The 17,222-nt window shown below is 38.5% G+C and overlaps 1 protein-coding gene across 6 annotated transcripts in view; it reads right to left on the bottom strand.

Moving 5' to 3' along the window:
• Window positions 1–17,222, bottom strand: part of aak1b (AP2 associated kinase 1b) — a 93,642-nt gene that overhangs the window by 38,834 nt on the left and 37,586 nt on the right. For all 6 annotated transcript variants that reach the window (XM_052040810.1, XM_052040811.1, XM_052040812.1 and 3 more), the window contains exons 6-13: window positions 15,566–15,647; window positions 13,688–13,820; window positions 12,032–12,135; window positions 11,205–11,284; window positions 10,279–10,433; window positions 4,849–5,156; window positions 1,638–1,868; window positions 317–546 (exon numbers count right to left, since the gene is read on the bottom strand). In XM_052040810.1, the coding sequence (XP_051896770.1) occupies window positions 317–546; window positions 1,638–1,868; window positions 4,849–5,156; window positions 10,279–10,433; window positions 11,205–11,284; window positions 12,032–12,135; window positions 13,688–13,820; window positions 15,566–15,647 (1,323 nt within the window). The remainder of the gene's footprint in view (window positions 1–316; window positions 547–1,637; window positions 1,869–4,848; window positions 5,157–10,278; window positions 10,434–11,204; window positions 11,285–12,031; window positions 12,136–13,687; window positions 13,821–15,565; window positions 15,648–17,222) is intronic.

Here is a 17,222-nt window from a genome sequence, read left to right as displayed (position 1 = left end):
TCCAGGTCTTAAAGAGGTGCGAATTTACCAGGTGGAATGACACAGGCATTCAAGCTTGATGAATTTAAAAAGCTGGCTGAATAATTACACGCGGCGGAACAAATAGGATGGACGAGGTGAGATAAAGAAAGATGGGAAGTGACTGAAAGGAACCACACACCTACTGGGTTACATTGTCAACACAAGAGACTGCAGATGCTGGAATGTGGAGCAACAAGTCTGCTTGTCCCATAAAATTCATTGCAATTCCAACAAGACAAATGATTGTAATTAAGCCAGGCACAAATGATCATTCACTTAAAAAAGCTAAACCTACTTGGATTTGTTTAAACCAGCTTCTGCGGCCGCGGCAGCCAGGAGCTGGGTTGATTTACTGACTGGAACCCCAAATACTGCACTGTACGTGACATCACTCAGAATCCTCCTGTGCCCGGCACGCTGAGACTTGGGGGACGACGGAGGAGTCACAGACACCGGCACCATTTTTGGAGACTGGTTTGGTGCCACCTGTGGCGGCTGTTGCTGCTGCTGCTGCTGAATCTGAGTCTGCAAGGGAAAGCAGTCAACGTTACTTACACCTACAATCAAAACCAGTGGTCAAAATCAGTGGGAGCGCTCATTGTCATTAGGATCATAATTTCTCCAAATGAACTGTAACTGTTAAACATTTCCTCACGCACTTATCTAAAATTTGCATAACAACATGGTGTCTAAAAGCAAACCAGAATCGAGCATTCTTATTCTAACTTCTGTTTTTGTTTTTTTGGAAATGAGAAAAAGAGTGGAAATCACTAAGTAGTCCACACAGTTTCATCTAAGCAGTTGTGATACCTATTCATTACAGTGTCTATATTTCCCATCTAACTCGAAATCATATTATCACTTAGAAAAAGCAGATTAATGCCTTGGCCAATTTTGTGACTTGTTCAGAGTGAGGATGAAGGATGACTGCTCTTTGTGAAAATGTAATAATTCAGATTAGCCTTTATAAGAAAGCTGATCAAAGGGGGCGAATGAATAAGCAGAATTGCTTGATTTCAAATAGTAACACAAGTATGACAAGCTATACAATTATAAGCAAGATTTTTTTTATTAAAGAAAACTTTGATTTGGCATAAATTTCACATTTGCACACATTTGGGGTAACAGCATCAACTCATATTTTGTTATGACGTGGGAGGAGGCCATTTTGGCCCATCAAGTTGATGCTAGCTCATAGAGCAATCCCATTCCCCAATAATTTTCCCTGTAACCGATTCTCCCCACTTATCCATCAACTACCCCTAGATTCTACCACTCATCTACATACTGGGGGTAATTTACAGTGGCCAATTAACCTACCAACCTGCATGGTCTTTGGGATGTGGGTGGAAACCATGGCATCTGGAGGAAACCCACAAGGTCATAGGGAGAACGTGCAACTCCACACAGACAACATGGAGGTCAGGATTGAACCTGGGTCACCAGAGCTGCAAGGCAGCAACTCTACCAGCTGCGCCACCGTGCTGCAGGTTTGGGAAGTGTCATAGTTTCTCGATCATTGCCTCCTACCCACCTGCCAATATAGGCAAGGTTCTCTTCATTGCAGTATGTTTATGTGTTATAAAGGGAAAAACACTTAACTTGCAAACTCTTACCATTCCCTGTTCCTGAGAGGCTGCTTGTGCACCTGCAGCATGTTGCTGTGGTAGGGGCAATGGTGTGTGTTGCGGGTGTGCTGCCGTCAGCTGCGGCTGAGCATTAGCAGCCTGCTGGCTCACATACTGCATCTGTTGCATGGCTGTGGCAAGCTGCTGTTGCTGGAGATAGAAATTCTGCATCATCTGATGTTGCATTACTTGTTGCTGAGCTTGCTGTATGGCGTGGTACTGGTGCACAAACACATGCAAATAAAACACTCAAAATCAATTAAAAGAAATCAATAATATAAAACATAAAATCATAAAAAAAGAAAAAGAATAACAAAGTTGACAAATTGGATTTCACCACTGCCAAATGTTGACTGACCAGTATAAATACAGGCACCATAAGTGTGCTTTATCACATTATGTCAGTGAAAAATTCGGGCAGCAGTAAGGTAAACACAAGTCTGCAGCAAGTAGACTGGGTTAAGGGAAAGTGACATGTTTAAACAGTGCATTATTACAACAAAAAAAATCTTGAAATGATTTATACAATATAAAATAGCTTGCAGTACCCTGTCATTTGTACGTAAACACAGCAGGCCAGATGTATGCAAGGAGGAACAAGATGACATTTTACTTAAGTTATGAGTGGGTTGTTGGCCAAGTCTGCAGTCTTGGCTTTGGAGTGCATGCCTTTCTCAAAAGGCAGCACTCTCAACATGGGAGGTTTCATTCCAATTACACACATTGTCAGCCTAGATCATATGTTCAATCTGTACCTACAACTCCAACCTAGTCTTCTAACTCAGGACCAAGAATACAAGCAAGCTTACCCATAAGGGCTAGCCAACTACTAAATGCAGAGGCAATTAAAAGGCACATAATACCTAGTTCCAGCCATCACTGAGTTGGTGAAATAACATTGTGCAGAACTTGTAATATACACTGAGCAGTCATGAACAATGAGTTGACAAATAGATGGTGATAATTTAAACACACTGTAAAGTAGAAAAAACATACTAAAACAGATTAAAAACTAGACAAGACCAGTAATTCTTAATATTAGGAAAAAAGTCATAAAAGATTATTATGATGATGATGGTGATGTAGTTTCCCTCTGCTTTTTCTCCTTTTTAATATCTATAGCAATTGAAGTTGCTTAGCAGTTCATTACTTTGCATGAATACTTGTGAGGTATAGTTTGAAGAATTACCTTGAAACACAAAGAAAATAAACTTGATATGAACAATTTAGCTCTATTAAATAACTTAAGGCCTCCCCCAACATTTTATCCTGCCTATCATAGGGCATTTTGTGTATGATCAATACACTGTCACATCTGTACACCAACACAAAGATCTATCTAAACCTGAATTAATAAAAATTAGAGTCTTGGACTAGTCACAGATTAGCCATGAACATGCAAGCTTCACAATTCCATTTGTAAAATTCCAATAATTATGGAGGGTCTCCAGAATTCAATACAAAAAGAAAACACCCTGGCAGAATACCTTAAAGATATTTGCATTGCAAGCCTTTGCATGCCATCCTAATGTTCAGATAGGGCACAAAAAGTACCTGGCTTGCTTCCACATGTGTGGAAGTTACCCCATTTCAACTGCTATAGCCCCTGGTTTCATTTCCCAATTTCTATTCTGTGCAGAAACAAGTTTTCTACCCCCATTTTAATTAAATTCTTTAGTGAGGTGCCAGTGAACGTTGCTTTGGGATGGCTTTCAAAGTGCCTGGACAAGACGAAGGCCCGGACAATTGTGGAATTAAGAAATTAAGGGGAAAGTGATAGTCTGGATACAAAATTAGCTCAGTGAAGCAAAGCATGATTGTGAAGGTTTGCAATGGTGTTTCAAGTTTTGTCTTTATTACTCTTTCAGTTTTTGAAAACAACCACGCTCAGATGCAAAGACCAGCATGAAATGCATAACAGGAAACTTGACAAAACATAAGACTGCTCCAGGGACCACTGTTGGTTTCAGACAAGATAGGACACCGAAAATTGGCAGAAAAATGACAAACCTGGAGTTCAATGTCACGTATTGTGAAGTGAAGCACTTTGGGAGAACTAAAATGAAAAGACCATATTTTAAAAATAATTTGATTTTGAAAAATGTCGACAAAACAGAGTCTATGATGTCATTGTACACAAATTTTTAAAGATGAAAGGGTTTAAAGGTGATTGAAAGCATATTAGTTGCTCGGGCATATAAGCAGTAGTACTAATGAAAGCAAATCATGTTAGAAATTTAGAAAGTTCTGGGCATTCCAGGAAAAATGTAAGGAGCTTGGAAAAGGTACAAAGAATCATGTTACCAGGGATGGGGGGGTGGGGGATGTTCAGTTCTGAGGAGGTTGTAAAAGTTAGAACCGTCCTCCTTAGAATGGTCAGGGGAGGGGGTCAAAAATGTGAATTAAGAGGTTAGCAAATGTTTTGAGAGAACAAAGTTTCAACCTTCTGTGAGTGGGTGGAGCCAGGAGTTCATAATTTAAAACCAAAGACAGAAGATTTAGAGAAAAACTGAGGAGAAATTTTATCGGTAATGTTCTACTTGAATAAAAGTGTGGAAGTTGACTCCATAAATAATGTTAAAGAAAGAACAAGAGAGTTGTTGAGGATGAAGAACTTGCACAGTTACAGGGATAGAGGGCTCGGTATGACTGGCCTTTCAAAGACCATAGCTCTGTGACTCCAAGTACAAAATGCTGAACAATCTTCTTCCTTGCTGCTTCTCTATGATTTACAGATCCTAGCTGATTGGGACACCTGATGAGCATCTCCACAATAGCAGAGATCACTAAAACCAGCTTTTTCTGACAACTCTTAACTTTCAGAAACAGAATGGACCATTACCAAAATCAAGAATTTAGCACATTTTCAGAACGATTACACCAGCCTAAAACACTGAGGTGCATTGTAAGCTGTAAAAAGCCGTGTCTATTTGCAAAGACTGCCCTCTGATGTTATCTAATGATATTGAGTGTTTAGAACGGGCAGATTTATTGGGGCAATGCTGCTTCCCAACACAGATAGGGTGACAAGTAGTAATGTATTCCATTTCAGGAGCTGTAATATTGTAATATCCTTACCAAAATGAGGAGGAGGGTGGAGAACATAGAGCAGAAGACTTACCATTAAGATTATCACTCTGCCATGAACACAACATTAATTGCATGTGCCTTTTCTAAACAATGCACATGCAACATTTACCTGCTGAGCCATCATCTGCTGCTGTTGCTGCTGCTGGTAGTGCTGTTGCTGCTGCAGAAGTTGTGATTGCTGGAGGAAGAGCTGTGGTTGCACAGGTGTTTGCTGTGGCCCTGGCGGAGGCTGCACTGCTGCTGGAGGCAGTTTCTGCTGCACTGTTGCTTGTGGCAGAGGCTGGGGCTGTGCCTGCTTCTGCTGTGCCGCTGCCTGGGACTGCTTCTGTTGCAGCAACAGTTGTGGCTGCTGCAGCTGAGGTTTCGACTGTTGTAGGCCAGGGGGTTGATTATTGTGAGCAGTGCTGAGAACAACACCTGCAGAAAGATAAAGATATGGAAACGGCACATCCTAAAAAAGATCTTATTGAAATCCTCTTATTCAAACTCCTGTTTTAATAGCTACTTCCTCAAGAGGCTAAAGAAATTGGGTTTGTCCCCTTTGACTCTCACCAACTTTTACTGATGCACCATAGAAAGCATCCTATCTGGATGTATCACGGCTTGGTATGGCAACTGCTCTGCCCAGGACCGCAAGAAACTGCAGAGAGTTGTGGACACAGCCCAGCGCATCACGGACACCAGCCTCCCCTCCTTGGACTCTGTCTTTACCTCTCATTGCCTTGGTGAAGCAGCCAGCATAGTCAAAGACCCCACCCACCCGGGACATTCTCTCTTCTCTCCTCCCTCCATTGGGTAGAAGACACAGGTGCCTGAGGGCACGTACCACCAGACTTAAGGACAGCTTCTACCCCACTGTGATAAGACTATTGAACAGTTCCTTTATACAATGAGATGGACTATGATCTCAAGATCTACCTTGTTGTGACCTTGCACCTTATTGCACTGCACTTTCTCTGTAGCTGTGACACTTTACTCTGTACCGTTACTGGTTTTACCTGCACTACATCAATGCACTTTGTAACTGCACTGTGTAATGAATTGACCTGTACGATCGGTTTGTAAGACAAGCTTTTCACTGTACCTCGGTACAAGTGACAATAATAAACCAATACCAATACCAAGAAGTTAACTCAAAAGAAAATTGAAATAGACACATGACTTTTTCATACTACTGTGCTTTGGAAAATGCAAGTCGCGAATTCTAATGGTGGTATTCAAAACTGTCGAGGAGATTTGTCAAACAAGTATGGAAACCAGGTTTCCTCAAAGACTGAAAATAATTAGCAGAAGTAGTAGGGGGAATGAAGAGATAAGAGGGGGTAGGAGCTGTATTGCAACATCCAGCAGAGTTCTGAATGCCAAAATGATATATGTGTATCAACTTGTGGAATCAGTTTTCACTGGAATTTGTCAAATTGGGCATTTTTTTTAAAGGAGATTTATTTGCAGAATTAAAGGGAAAAGAATTGGATGTGACATACAAAGGGCCAAATGAACTGTGGTGCAATGAGTATCAGTTCACTCAGAGAGCTGTTATTGGCCAATGAACATAGCTACAGTACAAGCAGCAACAATTTGGACTTGCATGAGCTTACAGTTGACAGACATTTTCCCCTCTTTGTTTTTAAATCAAAGTGTTGCTCTGTAGAGGACCATCTTGAGCAAATATACAGGGTGAGAATGCAAAAGAAATTCTGCTAGCTTTACTGTAACGTGACTTTTCTTTTAAAAAAGACTTCAAATAAAAATTTCACTTTATAGCCCACTCTTTTTGCAATCAATGTTGAAGACAGGAGATGAAATAAAGCAGTCGGGCAATGTAAAAGTTTAAATAGTTGTTAGGTGAAAAAGGAGTGCACACACAGAGGGAACTTAAGCATGTTTAAAGTCGTTCGATCATTCTAAAACAGAAACTCCACAAATGGAAAATAGTTTGACAAGTTAGAATTTGAAAGAGTGCAAAAGGAGGAGTTTAAATTCAATAAGATTTATTTATAGTTCAGAATGAAGCAGTCCACACATAATAATAGCAATTAGGATGAAAAAAAGCCTTGCAGCAGAGTGAGAATTTGGAGAGATGAGGTTAAATCTCCAACGTTAAGACACCTTGTCCTCTTGAAACTTAACATGTACTCCCACATTTGAGAAATCCTGTGCAATATTGAAGTAAGGAGCAATTCTTCGGTCTGAATTCTTGTAAGGTGTTAATATTGCAGGATAGACAGTGAGGCAAAGAATGATGTTTCATTTGAATGGGTGGAATTATAAAACTTGTCTGAAAATCCTTCTTTACTGCACTCAATTTTCATTAATTACTGTCAATTCTAGGTTGAAATTACGCAATAATAAGCATTAAACAGGCAGAGAGCTTTGCCAAAATATAACAGGCACGGACTTAAAACAAGATAGCTTAGAACTATACTGTATGGAAACAGGCCCTTTGGCCTAATTCCTTCATGTGGATCAAGGTGCCTATCTTTGCTCATCCCATTTAACTGCATTTGGCCCATATTCCTCTAAAATTTGCCTATCCATGTACCTGCCAAAATGTTTTTTTTATATGTACCTGCCTCTACCAATTCCTCTGGCAGATCGTTCCATTTCCCCACCACCCTCTGTGTGGAAAAGCATACTCCTCATTTCACCTTTAAATCTTTCTCCACTCACCTCTAACCTTGCCCTCTAGTTTCAGACTCCCCGACCCTGAGAAAAAGACTGTGACTATCTACCCTATCTATGCCACTTCTAATTTTATAAACCTCGATAAGGTCACCCCTCAGCCTCCCTCACCCAATACAATCTCTCTTTATAACTCAAGCCCTCCAGTCCAGGTAACTCTCTGTGGTAATCAGAGGATCTGCAGTAATCAGAGCATCTGCATGCACATCAATCAACTGACTAAAACTTGAACTTCAAAGGAAATTGGCAAAACAAAAAGTTGTAAACCATTCTAATATTTTCAAACACATTAAACAGAGATGCCCAAAGTCGTGAAAACACTGAACAGAGCCAAATGATTTATGACAATTAAACCTAATAATGCCACATGTCTAATTATATATTACGCAGAGCACAATTGCTTTGACAGCAACTTATAAATCCTCAGGTAATGCTGGTTATGCATATATGATCTTGACGTTCAGATCTCTGTTGTTTCACCAACAGTCAATTTAATGCTGGAATGAGTGTTATTGTTTGCCATGGTTTAACAAACATAAAATTCTTCAATCCAGTATTGTTGTTTTGCTAAGAATTGCAGTTACTTGCCTAGCTGGACATGGTTACTTGATCATTTTTAAACTCCCTGCATCTGTTGATTGTCTCTTGCCCATTCTTCAGTTTTCAGCAACTGAGTGGGCAGGCAATCAGACAACTTCCAACACCCTTCCTAATGTCACCATCCACAATAATAATGTGTTGTCCAACAATAAAGTTAGCGGATCACTCATCCAATATAATATCGCTCAGCAGTAAAAAAACAGCCTATATCTTTTGTATGGCTGACTTGGAGAGCAACTTGAAATCCAGTTTAATGTAAATTAACAAATTTTTGAGGAGAGCAAGTTTATTTTTCCAATGTTGTCCTCCATACAAGTGTGAGGGCAAGCATTGTTACATGGTTTGATAATCTGATCATGTTTGTCACAGTCACATTCTGCAGAACTCCCACTATTCTATTGTGCATTAAGGGATGATAGGTGACAGCCTGCTCACTGACTATTTGGATACAGCAGTTAAAAGAAAAATACACAATTAACATTGTCTGAGTGGTGAATGAACATCCAATGCCTCCAGGTCAGAACAATAGAAAATTAAAAATGCTTTTATGGTCCTTTATTCATAATAGTAGGCCTTGGGACACAGATCCACCAAGGGCCGAATGGAGAAAAGGCTGAAGAAAAATCTATGCAATGTCCCAGCAGTTCAGAAAACTCACATCAAATACAAGGAACAAGTTGCTGAAAGACAGTTAAGTATAAGCTTGTGGTTAACACATATAAACAAAAATATACACTGGCGATCTACTTGAAGAACAAAATGTGAACATCCCAGAAGTTGCCTGTCCAGTTATTTGACTTGCTCATTCTGCAAAGCACTAAATGCCCAAACTATAAATGATTTAAGACTTTCTGTTAGGCCATGCAGATTGTCCCCCAAGACCGAGGAATTTCAAATGACACGTCCAGACTAAAAATGTCCACGATGGCAATGGTATTAGAAAAGGTCAAGTGACAGAGGAGACCATGGCCAACAGACCAAATGGCACGCCAAGACTGCATTACATACAAACTCTTCTCGGCAGAAGGGGATCCTTCAAATGTAATTGCATATTTAATTTACTAAGAAACTGACTAATGTATATCTATAAAACTAATAAATGTTTTCTTTAGTTCTTATTTTCAATTGTTTAAATTCAGATTCCACAGAAACAATATCCCATAAGAGACTGAGTGCTGAAATGGAGGATGACCATTAAACAATTAACATCTTGAATGATTAATTTCTTCACATGTCTGGAGGCAACCCATGCTCTCTAAGCAGTCATTTAACAGAATTAAAATGAGTAATTTATTCCAATTCCCTATCCTCACTCAGCTGAGACTCAATTATCAATACTTTTACACAAGCTCATGTAACATACATTTCCAAAGGCAGCAAACAAAGCAATTGATAACAATAGACCAAGAAATAAAGGGTGTGGATTTAAGGTGACTCATAAAAGAACAAGGGGTGACATGAGGAAAAAAAATGTCAGGCAATGAGTAATCATGTTCTGGAATTTGCTGCCCGAACAAGAAGTAAAAGCAGATTCAATTGGATTTCTTTTAGAGGGGAACTGGAGAGATACTCAAGGAGTGAAAGAGTTCGGGAATGGGAGTGACTGGATTGCCTTACAAAGAACTGCCATCAGCCCAGTGGATCTAATGGCCACCAAATTGTAATTATTTTATGATTGACTGGTCTTAAATTCATGCCACATAAAACAGTGGATTTAAATAGTCAGAAATAAACTTGTGAAACCCTATATTTGACTATTTCATTTGTGGTTGTCATCATGCCTGACCAATCCTTGAGAGTTAATCTCCCATTGGACAGGAGCAGCCTCAAGATGTGGTACATTTTGACTTCCAAAGTTGATTTGACAGAGCCCTGCACAAAAACCTACTGATAAACTCGCAATTTTGTGTTTGCAAGGAAACTTAGATGGTAGAAAAGGAATTGGTCAATATTTGGAAAAGAAAAGGCGATGAGAAATGAATCTTTGAGCTGAGTGATGGGATCTGACAGCTCCTCATTATTCTTCTAATATAGGAAACTGCGAGACTGGAGCTTGTTAGAAATTTTTGAGTGGTTTGAAAAACAATTACGTGACATTAACATTTTAAATTCTCACTCTCTGCACATCAGTGTATTTACTTGGTACCAGAAAATTGAAGGGCATATATGATGCACTTAGATGATAATTAAAATACTTGTAGGCCCACAGCAGAGATGTATTTCAAACTACAGAGAACATGGATACAAACAAACAGACCTGCTGGTGGTGCAACTGCCTGAGCAGACGGTCTCTTTCGTGGTGTCAGAGAGGGTTGAATTGGCAGCATTCCTGGGTTGGCTGGAGCCTGCCCAGCTTTGGGCCTTTGGCGAGGAGCTATTGAGGTCTCAGTGGGAGGAGTTGGATCCGTAAGCCTAAGTGAGAAAATATATTATACTTAGTGAGTGTGAACAATACCAAAACCCAATTCATTGTGACATGCATCTCTCTTCACCCATTTTAGTTTTTTTCTTTCTTCGCAATGCAATCTGGAAACAAGAGAACAAAATACTCAATAGAATGGAACTCACTGAAATGGCATGAACTACTTTTAACCAAGTCTGTGGAGTTTTCAAAGAGTTTTGTGCTTTCCAATTCCTATCTTGCTGATAAGTGTGATCAAAACTGAGTATTATTTAACTCTATCATAATTCTTCAGATGGGAGAACGCAACCTAAACTTTCCATTATAATCAAATATAGCTGATCTTCCCTCATAACCATGAAACCCTCTTCAAGAGTAACCTTTCAATAAACTTACACTATACCATTTCTGTAGTGTTGCTGAACAACTAAATAGAACATTTTCACTATGAACAATAAGTCAGCTTCCTCACAATTAACACGATACTGAAATATTCTGAAAACAATGTCATTTTCAGTCACTATCAGTTTTCAGTTAATAACTTATCATGTTCCATCCCTATTTGGCGTTCATTTACTGTCCCAAATGAGACAACTGAGCTTCCTCACCCTACCTCTAACCCTCAACCAGCTCCACAAATGCTCAACTAGAATGTCACTCATGATTCGAAAGACTAATCTCCTGAAAACGATAGACGAAATATTGATCCCAGAAGTCTAATACAGCTTTTCCTGTAAAGGCAAGCACCTGCTCTACTTAATTATACACAAGGTGATGCTAACCTCGCCTTGGGCTGTGTCTTCTTAGCAGCAGCTTCACTCGCTTTTACTGGCTCAACAAGCTTTGCTGGAATGGGAGAGTTCTGCAGAACAAAGTTATTATTAAATTATTGAGTGAGTTCACTATTTTATCATCGTTCAAGTAATACAGACTATTTGCTCATATTTTTCCTCAAATCCTGATCAGAGAGTGTTTTTGGGTCTATGTAAACTTATACATCATTAGCCATAAAATCTACAAGATGAGTATGAATGTGCACCAGATTAATTTTATTTTTTCAACCCATTAAAAACTCAAAAGGTTTCTGACACTTACTATGCATTGATAAAATACTTCAGTTGCATATTGAAAAATGTATTGAAATAATTGTGGTTGAAAAATCTGTGTATATTTTTCAGCCACAATTTCTCACCTAACTTAGCTAGAAGTGTAAAAACATTCAATTAACTTACAGGCTGTTCTGCTCCACGAGAGAACCTAAATTACTATTGAAGAAATGTTAATTAGAATGTGACACTAATGGGAGGTCAGTAATTTGCTTTGGGCAGTGAGTGTATAATTTCTACTTGACTTCTCCAATTTTAAATCTTTGCTTGGCACCTCCATTCAAGGACAAGATCAACATCTCAAATTGTGGAGACTCACATACACAAATAGGGCTCACTTAATTTCGTGGCACAGCATACTGGAACCAAAACACACTGTACCATGACAGCGAAGTCACTATTACACGCTAATTGTAAATCTCAGTTGGACATGGATCCAAGTTTTATGTGATATTTCCATGCACTGTCAATGCAAATAGATCTCAAATTATTTCTAGACTTACACAGACGTTCTGCACAGGGCACTCCTTCCCAATTTGTTTAAATGCAAAGTGAGACACCTGATAAATATCTGGTCTCTTGTCAGGGTCTGGTTCAAGCATGAATCCTGTAAAGTGAAACCACTGTGAGTAGACAATTTCACATCAGTGTTACAGCAGCTTTGGTCTCAAGAAAGCATACGTATTAGTAAATTGGTTTATTATTGTCTCATGTACCGAGGTACAGTGAAAAAATTTGTTTTGCATGCCATCCATACAGATCATAAATTATTTTGATTTTGCATCGAGACAGGTTTCATTTTCAATTCTATAACATGTTTACTCCTGCACCTTCATTTCCAACTTCACTTTGTGAAGGGTCCATTCTCGTACATAAACTAACATACATCACAGATGTGAACAATACCTAAAGCACAGCTACCATTTCACCATGTTATCCCAATATAGTTTCTCCTTGGTCCTAGCAATATTCCTTTGGAATAACTACCAAAATTCCAGGCCTTAAACAATACCACTTGAATATTCCATTGGGAGGGAAAAATGATTGGCTCAGGACTCACACCATTTCATAATCAAGAAAGACTACACCTCACTTGGAACCTCCTCCTGAAAGTATAGATAAGTAAATAGCAGTAATGTTGGGAGGCACAAGTCTAAATTCACATCTAATCATTGTGACACAGCAAGTAGACATTACAAAATGACTGATCAACATGTATGTAGATGGTAAACATTCAAATACTTGCCCATCTGAATAAGACACATCTTTTAATCAAGTTTTAACTCCTGTTTGATTGTTTTGTGATAAAGCAAATACCTAAGCTTACTAAAAGCTCTAATTCTGCATAAATGAAGCAAAGGAATTTCAAACAGTAGGATTGTCAAAATAATTTCCTGGCAAGGTTATTTTCTTTTAGGAAGAGCTCTCAATGTACATGGATGCATTTATTTCAGATCAATTAAATAATTATTGATTTCCAGCAGATTCTGATTACCCTTGGAAAAAACCTGCTTAACTTTTAAATCTTGTATTTTACTTCTTATCGTTTCCACTCCCCCCACCCCAGAGGTCACAATTTTAATTAATCTCTTGCCTGAAAGCTGCACGAATGAAGGGATGTGTTCTCACTTAGCTTCCGATTTTAATCATGGCACACATATATATGGTTGCACAGAGAAAAATAGCAATAATGGGATGAAGAGCTTTGTTTTGAAACAAGTCAGGAACAGTGTGGCCAACAAAAAGGAAAGGGACCAGCACTGTAGCTCATCTCCTACCATCCTAACAACCAAGCAGTCACAAATAGAGGCAAAACATATCTTGAACATCAAACCAGGCAAAGACAGGAGGTGAAAGGAAGGTAGGGTCATACAGCCTAAACATGAGTAACATAGCTCTGAACACGTTAGATCCCATGATATTGAAAATTCAGTGTCTTGTCTTTTCTAGCTTTCCAGACATCCTTTCCCTTAACTTTAACACAACTTTTGCCTTGCCAATAGTATACCTGCTTCTGATGAGGGGTTGACCAAACAAAACGTTTTTGAAACCTGTCCTAATCTACTACTAATTTCAGTGTTCAAGTATTACTTCAATGCTCAAATGGAATTGACCAGAAACACAAGAAGAAACAAACTGAAAAATTTAGCAGTATGTACTTATTAGGCAGTGCATCTCGCTGGAGTACTTGGAGTTATCTGGAATTGTGAAGTTCCCGTCACAGATTGCAACCTGACTTTCTCCAAATGGTAGTGTAAAAAAACAGAGTTTGTACAGTAAACATCCAAGTGCCTGAAAAAGAAAGCAATACAATTACCAGAAGATGAATGGCAGTGGAAAAAGTTCAGATCTTCAGAGTTAACTCAACGACTACCAGATATCTGTTGGGCTTTCAACAATAGTTCTTGCATCAAAATTGTTTTAGAATTAAAGTTGACTAAAACACAAGCAAAGGGACCTTTTGTTCTCTCACAATGTAAAACAATTGCTTAAAGTAGTAGGAGTTTCTATAGACAGTAACCCAGAACTTAATGCTCCTGGCAAGATGGGGTAGTTCCTACACTTTCCAACCAAGCCTTTGCTAGCTTTGAATCCACCCTGCTCTTTCCAATTTTAGTTACTGGGAAAAATTGACAGCTAAGCTATTCTGTTTGCAGGTACCCATGCGTGAAAAGTGTTTTAAATGTAGGAATCTCTTACGTACAACTCATCTGGATTTGGTGTAGACAAACACATGAACTTAAGTTACACCACCAGCAAGTCCCATTTTATCAAGCTTAGTGCATTAATTAATAACTGTCCTGTGATCACTTTGCAACTGCATGAGTATATCAATCAGTGTAACGTTCAGATGGAAAATCCTCCAAACCATATTATCCCATGTATATCAAACTGACTACAGATTGACCTTAAAAAATTTTACTATCAATTATTGAACTCCAGTATTCACCCTTGATCAATGTGAAGACTTTTATCACAAGTATAATACCATCCATATGGCATGTTATGACAAGATGGCCTCAAAGAAGTTGACTTTCACTAGTTTAGCTTCACTATACAATTTGAAAGTAGAACATGAAGTTATCATCATTAAGGTGATCTGTTCTGGGATCTTATTTTAATAATCTGAAGAAGAAAAAAAGTTAACAATTATATTTAATTAACATTATATAAATGGACATTTCAAACTATGTACAGCTCGATCTTTAGTATTATGGAATGAAGAACATGGTCAACTTTGACAGTTTGGGCACTTTTAAAGTTCCCTCCCCACAAATATCTTTATACTTAGGTGAATTCTGTAACTTATCCACCAGGCATAAATTCTTCCCATGCCAAAGCATTTATTTAAAATAATTAGAAATATTGTATTATTCATCAGTTGCACTTTATAACAACTGAGACAATCAAGAAGGCAGAGACGTAAAAGATAAAAGTGAACTTCTTCACTACAGGAAGATTTAACATCCTTCAATCAGAAATTGTTTTTCTCCCCGACTGTTACGCTGATTTCCATACCATCAGAAGTGCCATCTTTCAGTTAAGATATCTGCCCACTTAATTGGATGTAAAGATGGCAGGAAAGACTTGGAGAACCAGGGAGGTGTCCCTGCCAGATTTCGTTTCTTATCCACCAGAGGTGCAAGACTTGCTGGACTGCTCTTATATTGAGCCAGACTGGCCTTCTTCCATGCTGTGAGCATTGTGATTCTGTAATCACTTAAACACATTACTGTTGGTGTTATTTGCTGTAAATACACTGTTTGTCATATTTTTTTTAATCTACAACAGTAGCTTTACTTTAAAAAAAGACTTCACTAGTCATCCAGTTACCTGACATTGTGAAATGTATAAAACAAATGCAAGTTTGCATTGTTGCTAATATTGTGCAAGCCTATCAACTGAAAGTAATTGTATGTCTAGTTATTCTCGTTACATCAAAAGTGCAGAATCAGGAAATCTCTAAGCAAGTCTATCCTTTTAAGCAAGCACTGTCATTCATAACATGAGACATCAATTGGTTTTTCTCTACTCACCCATATATCAGCCTTTGTAGTGATAGCTTTGCCACAGTAAAGGTTTACCATTTCAGGAGCTCGGTAGGATAGAGTTGTGTACCTGAATAATACAAAGAGGTAGGCATGATGGCCGCAACTTCTAATTTGAGTTTAATTTCTGCATTTGGTTCACCAGGATAGAAAACAACTTACTTTTATTATTGGAGACACAAGAGACTGCAGATGCTAGAATCTGGAGCAACAAACGACATGCTGGAGGAACCCAGCAGGTCGAGCAGCATCTGTAAAGGTAAAGGTAAAGGAAATGTCGACGTTTCGGGTCGAAACCCTGCATCAGAAAGCTACTCGACTTGCTGAATCCTTCCAGCGGATTGTTTATTACTTTTATTATTCTTGTTAGGTTCACTTGGTATATTTAAAAATATCTCTAAATAACCTTATTATTTGTTTCTATCTGCACAAACTGATTCTCCAAGAAAAAGACAACAGTTTGCTCCATGGTCTGTTAAAATGAGGTTCTATCAAACTAATATTTGACCCAAAGCACTACTTGTTCAAGGACAAAGTAATTCTCTCAATTGTCCTTACCAATTTCACTGTTTCCAATCAACTCCAAACAGATTAGCAGGACAATCAGATCATTGATTTATTTCTACGGTCTGTGACTTCAATTCAAAAGTAATTTGATTAATAAAAAAAAGTCATTGAGGCAGAATGTGTTATACAAGTTCAAGCTTTTCTTTACAGTGCAGCCCTGTAATGGCGAGAGACAAATCAGACAAGCTGAAGCAAGTAACTCTTTGGATTTTAGTAATCAAAAGGGCAAATTTTATTGTTACAAGGGTCAACAATAAAACAAAGGGATTAAAACAATCAACCCCTAATCTCTTAATTTGAAGAAGGGTCCTTGCATCACAATTCCCTGAATATGGCTGCAGATACTTGATGCATTTTCAAATTAAATTGCTTAGTGTCATTGTGTGAATGACTTATATATACATGGAATATCCTTTTGGTGAGTTTGGGAACCAACACTGATTTAGTATCACGAGTGCCAAGACACAATAAAGGTCTGTTAATCCAGCACACTCAGGACTTTGGTGGTGCCAGACGAGCAGATTTTCCGCACTACTGAATGTTATTAAATACTCCATTTATAGGGAGTTCTGTAAGGGTGCCAGTGGAATGAAAAACCACAAATCTGACTTCCATGTTCAAGAAGAGGGAGAAAAAAAATAGCAGGAAACTATAGGTCAGTTATCCAGAATTTGCTGTCAGCAAGGAGCAGGAGTCTATGACCAAGGAAGAACTAAAGCAATCAAACCAAGTCAACAAGAAAGGAAAATAACGTTTGACAAATTTGCTGGAGTTCTTTTAGGATGTAATAAGCAGGTAAGAGAGGAGCTTGTAGACATAGTATATTTTGATTTCCAGAAGGCTTTTGATAAGATGTCACATAAAAGGCTGGTGTACAAGATCTCACAGCATTGGGGAAGTATGTTCACATGGATTTAAGAATGTTTATCCCATAGAGAGTCTGAATAAATGTTTTATTTTTTCAGCCTGGAAGGATGCAACCAGTGGACTGCAGCAAGCATCAGTTTTGTTCCTCCCCTGTTGATGATATGGGGAAGGGGGCAGAGAGTAAGATACCTGAGTTTGCTGATAGCATGAA

Source organism: Pristis pectinata, chromosome 29 (assembly GCF_009764475.1).
Source record: "Pristis pectinata isolate sPriPec2 chromosome 29, sPriPec2.1.pri, whole genome shotgun sequence".
Taxonomy (NCBI): domain Eukaryota; kingdom Metazoa; phylum Chordata; class Chondrichthyes; order Rhinopristiformes; family Pristidae; genus Pristis; species Pristis pectinata.
Note: the sequence above shows the minus strand (reverse complement) of the source record. Positions and strands in the feature narration are given on the sequence as shown.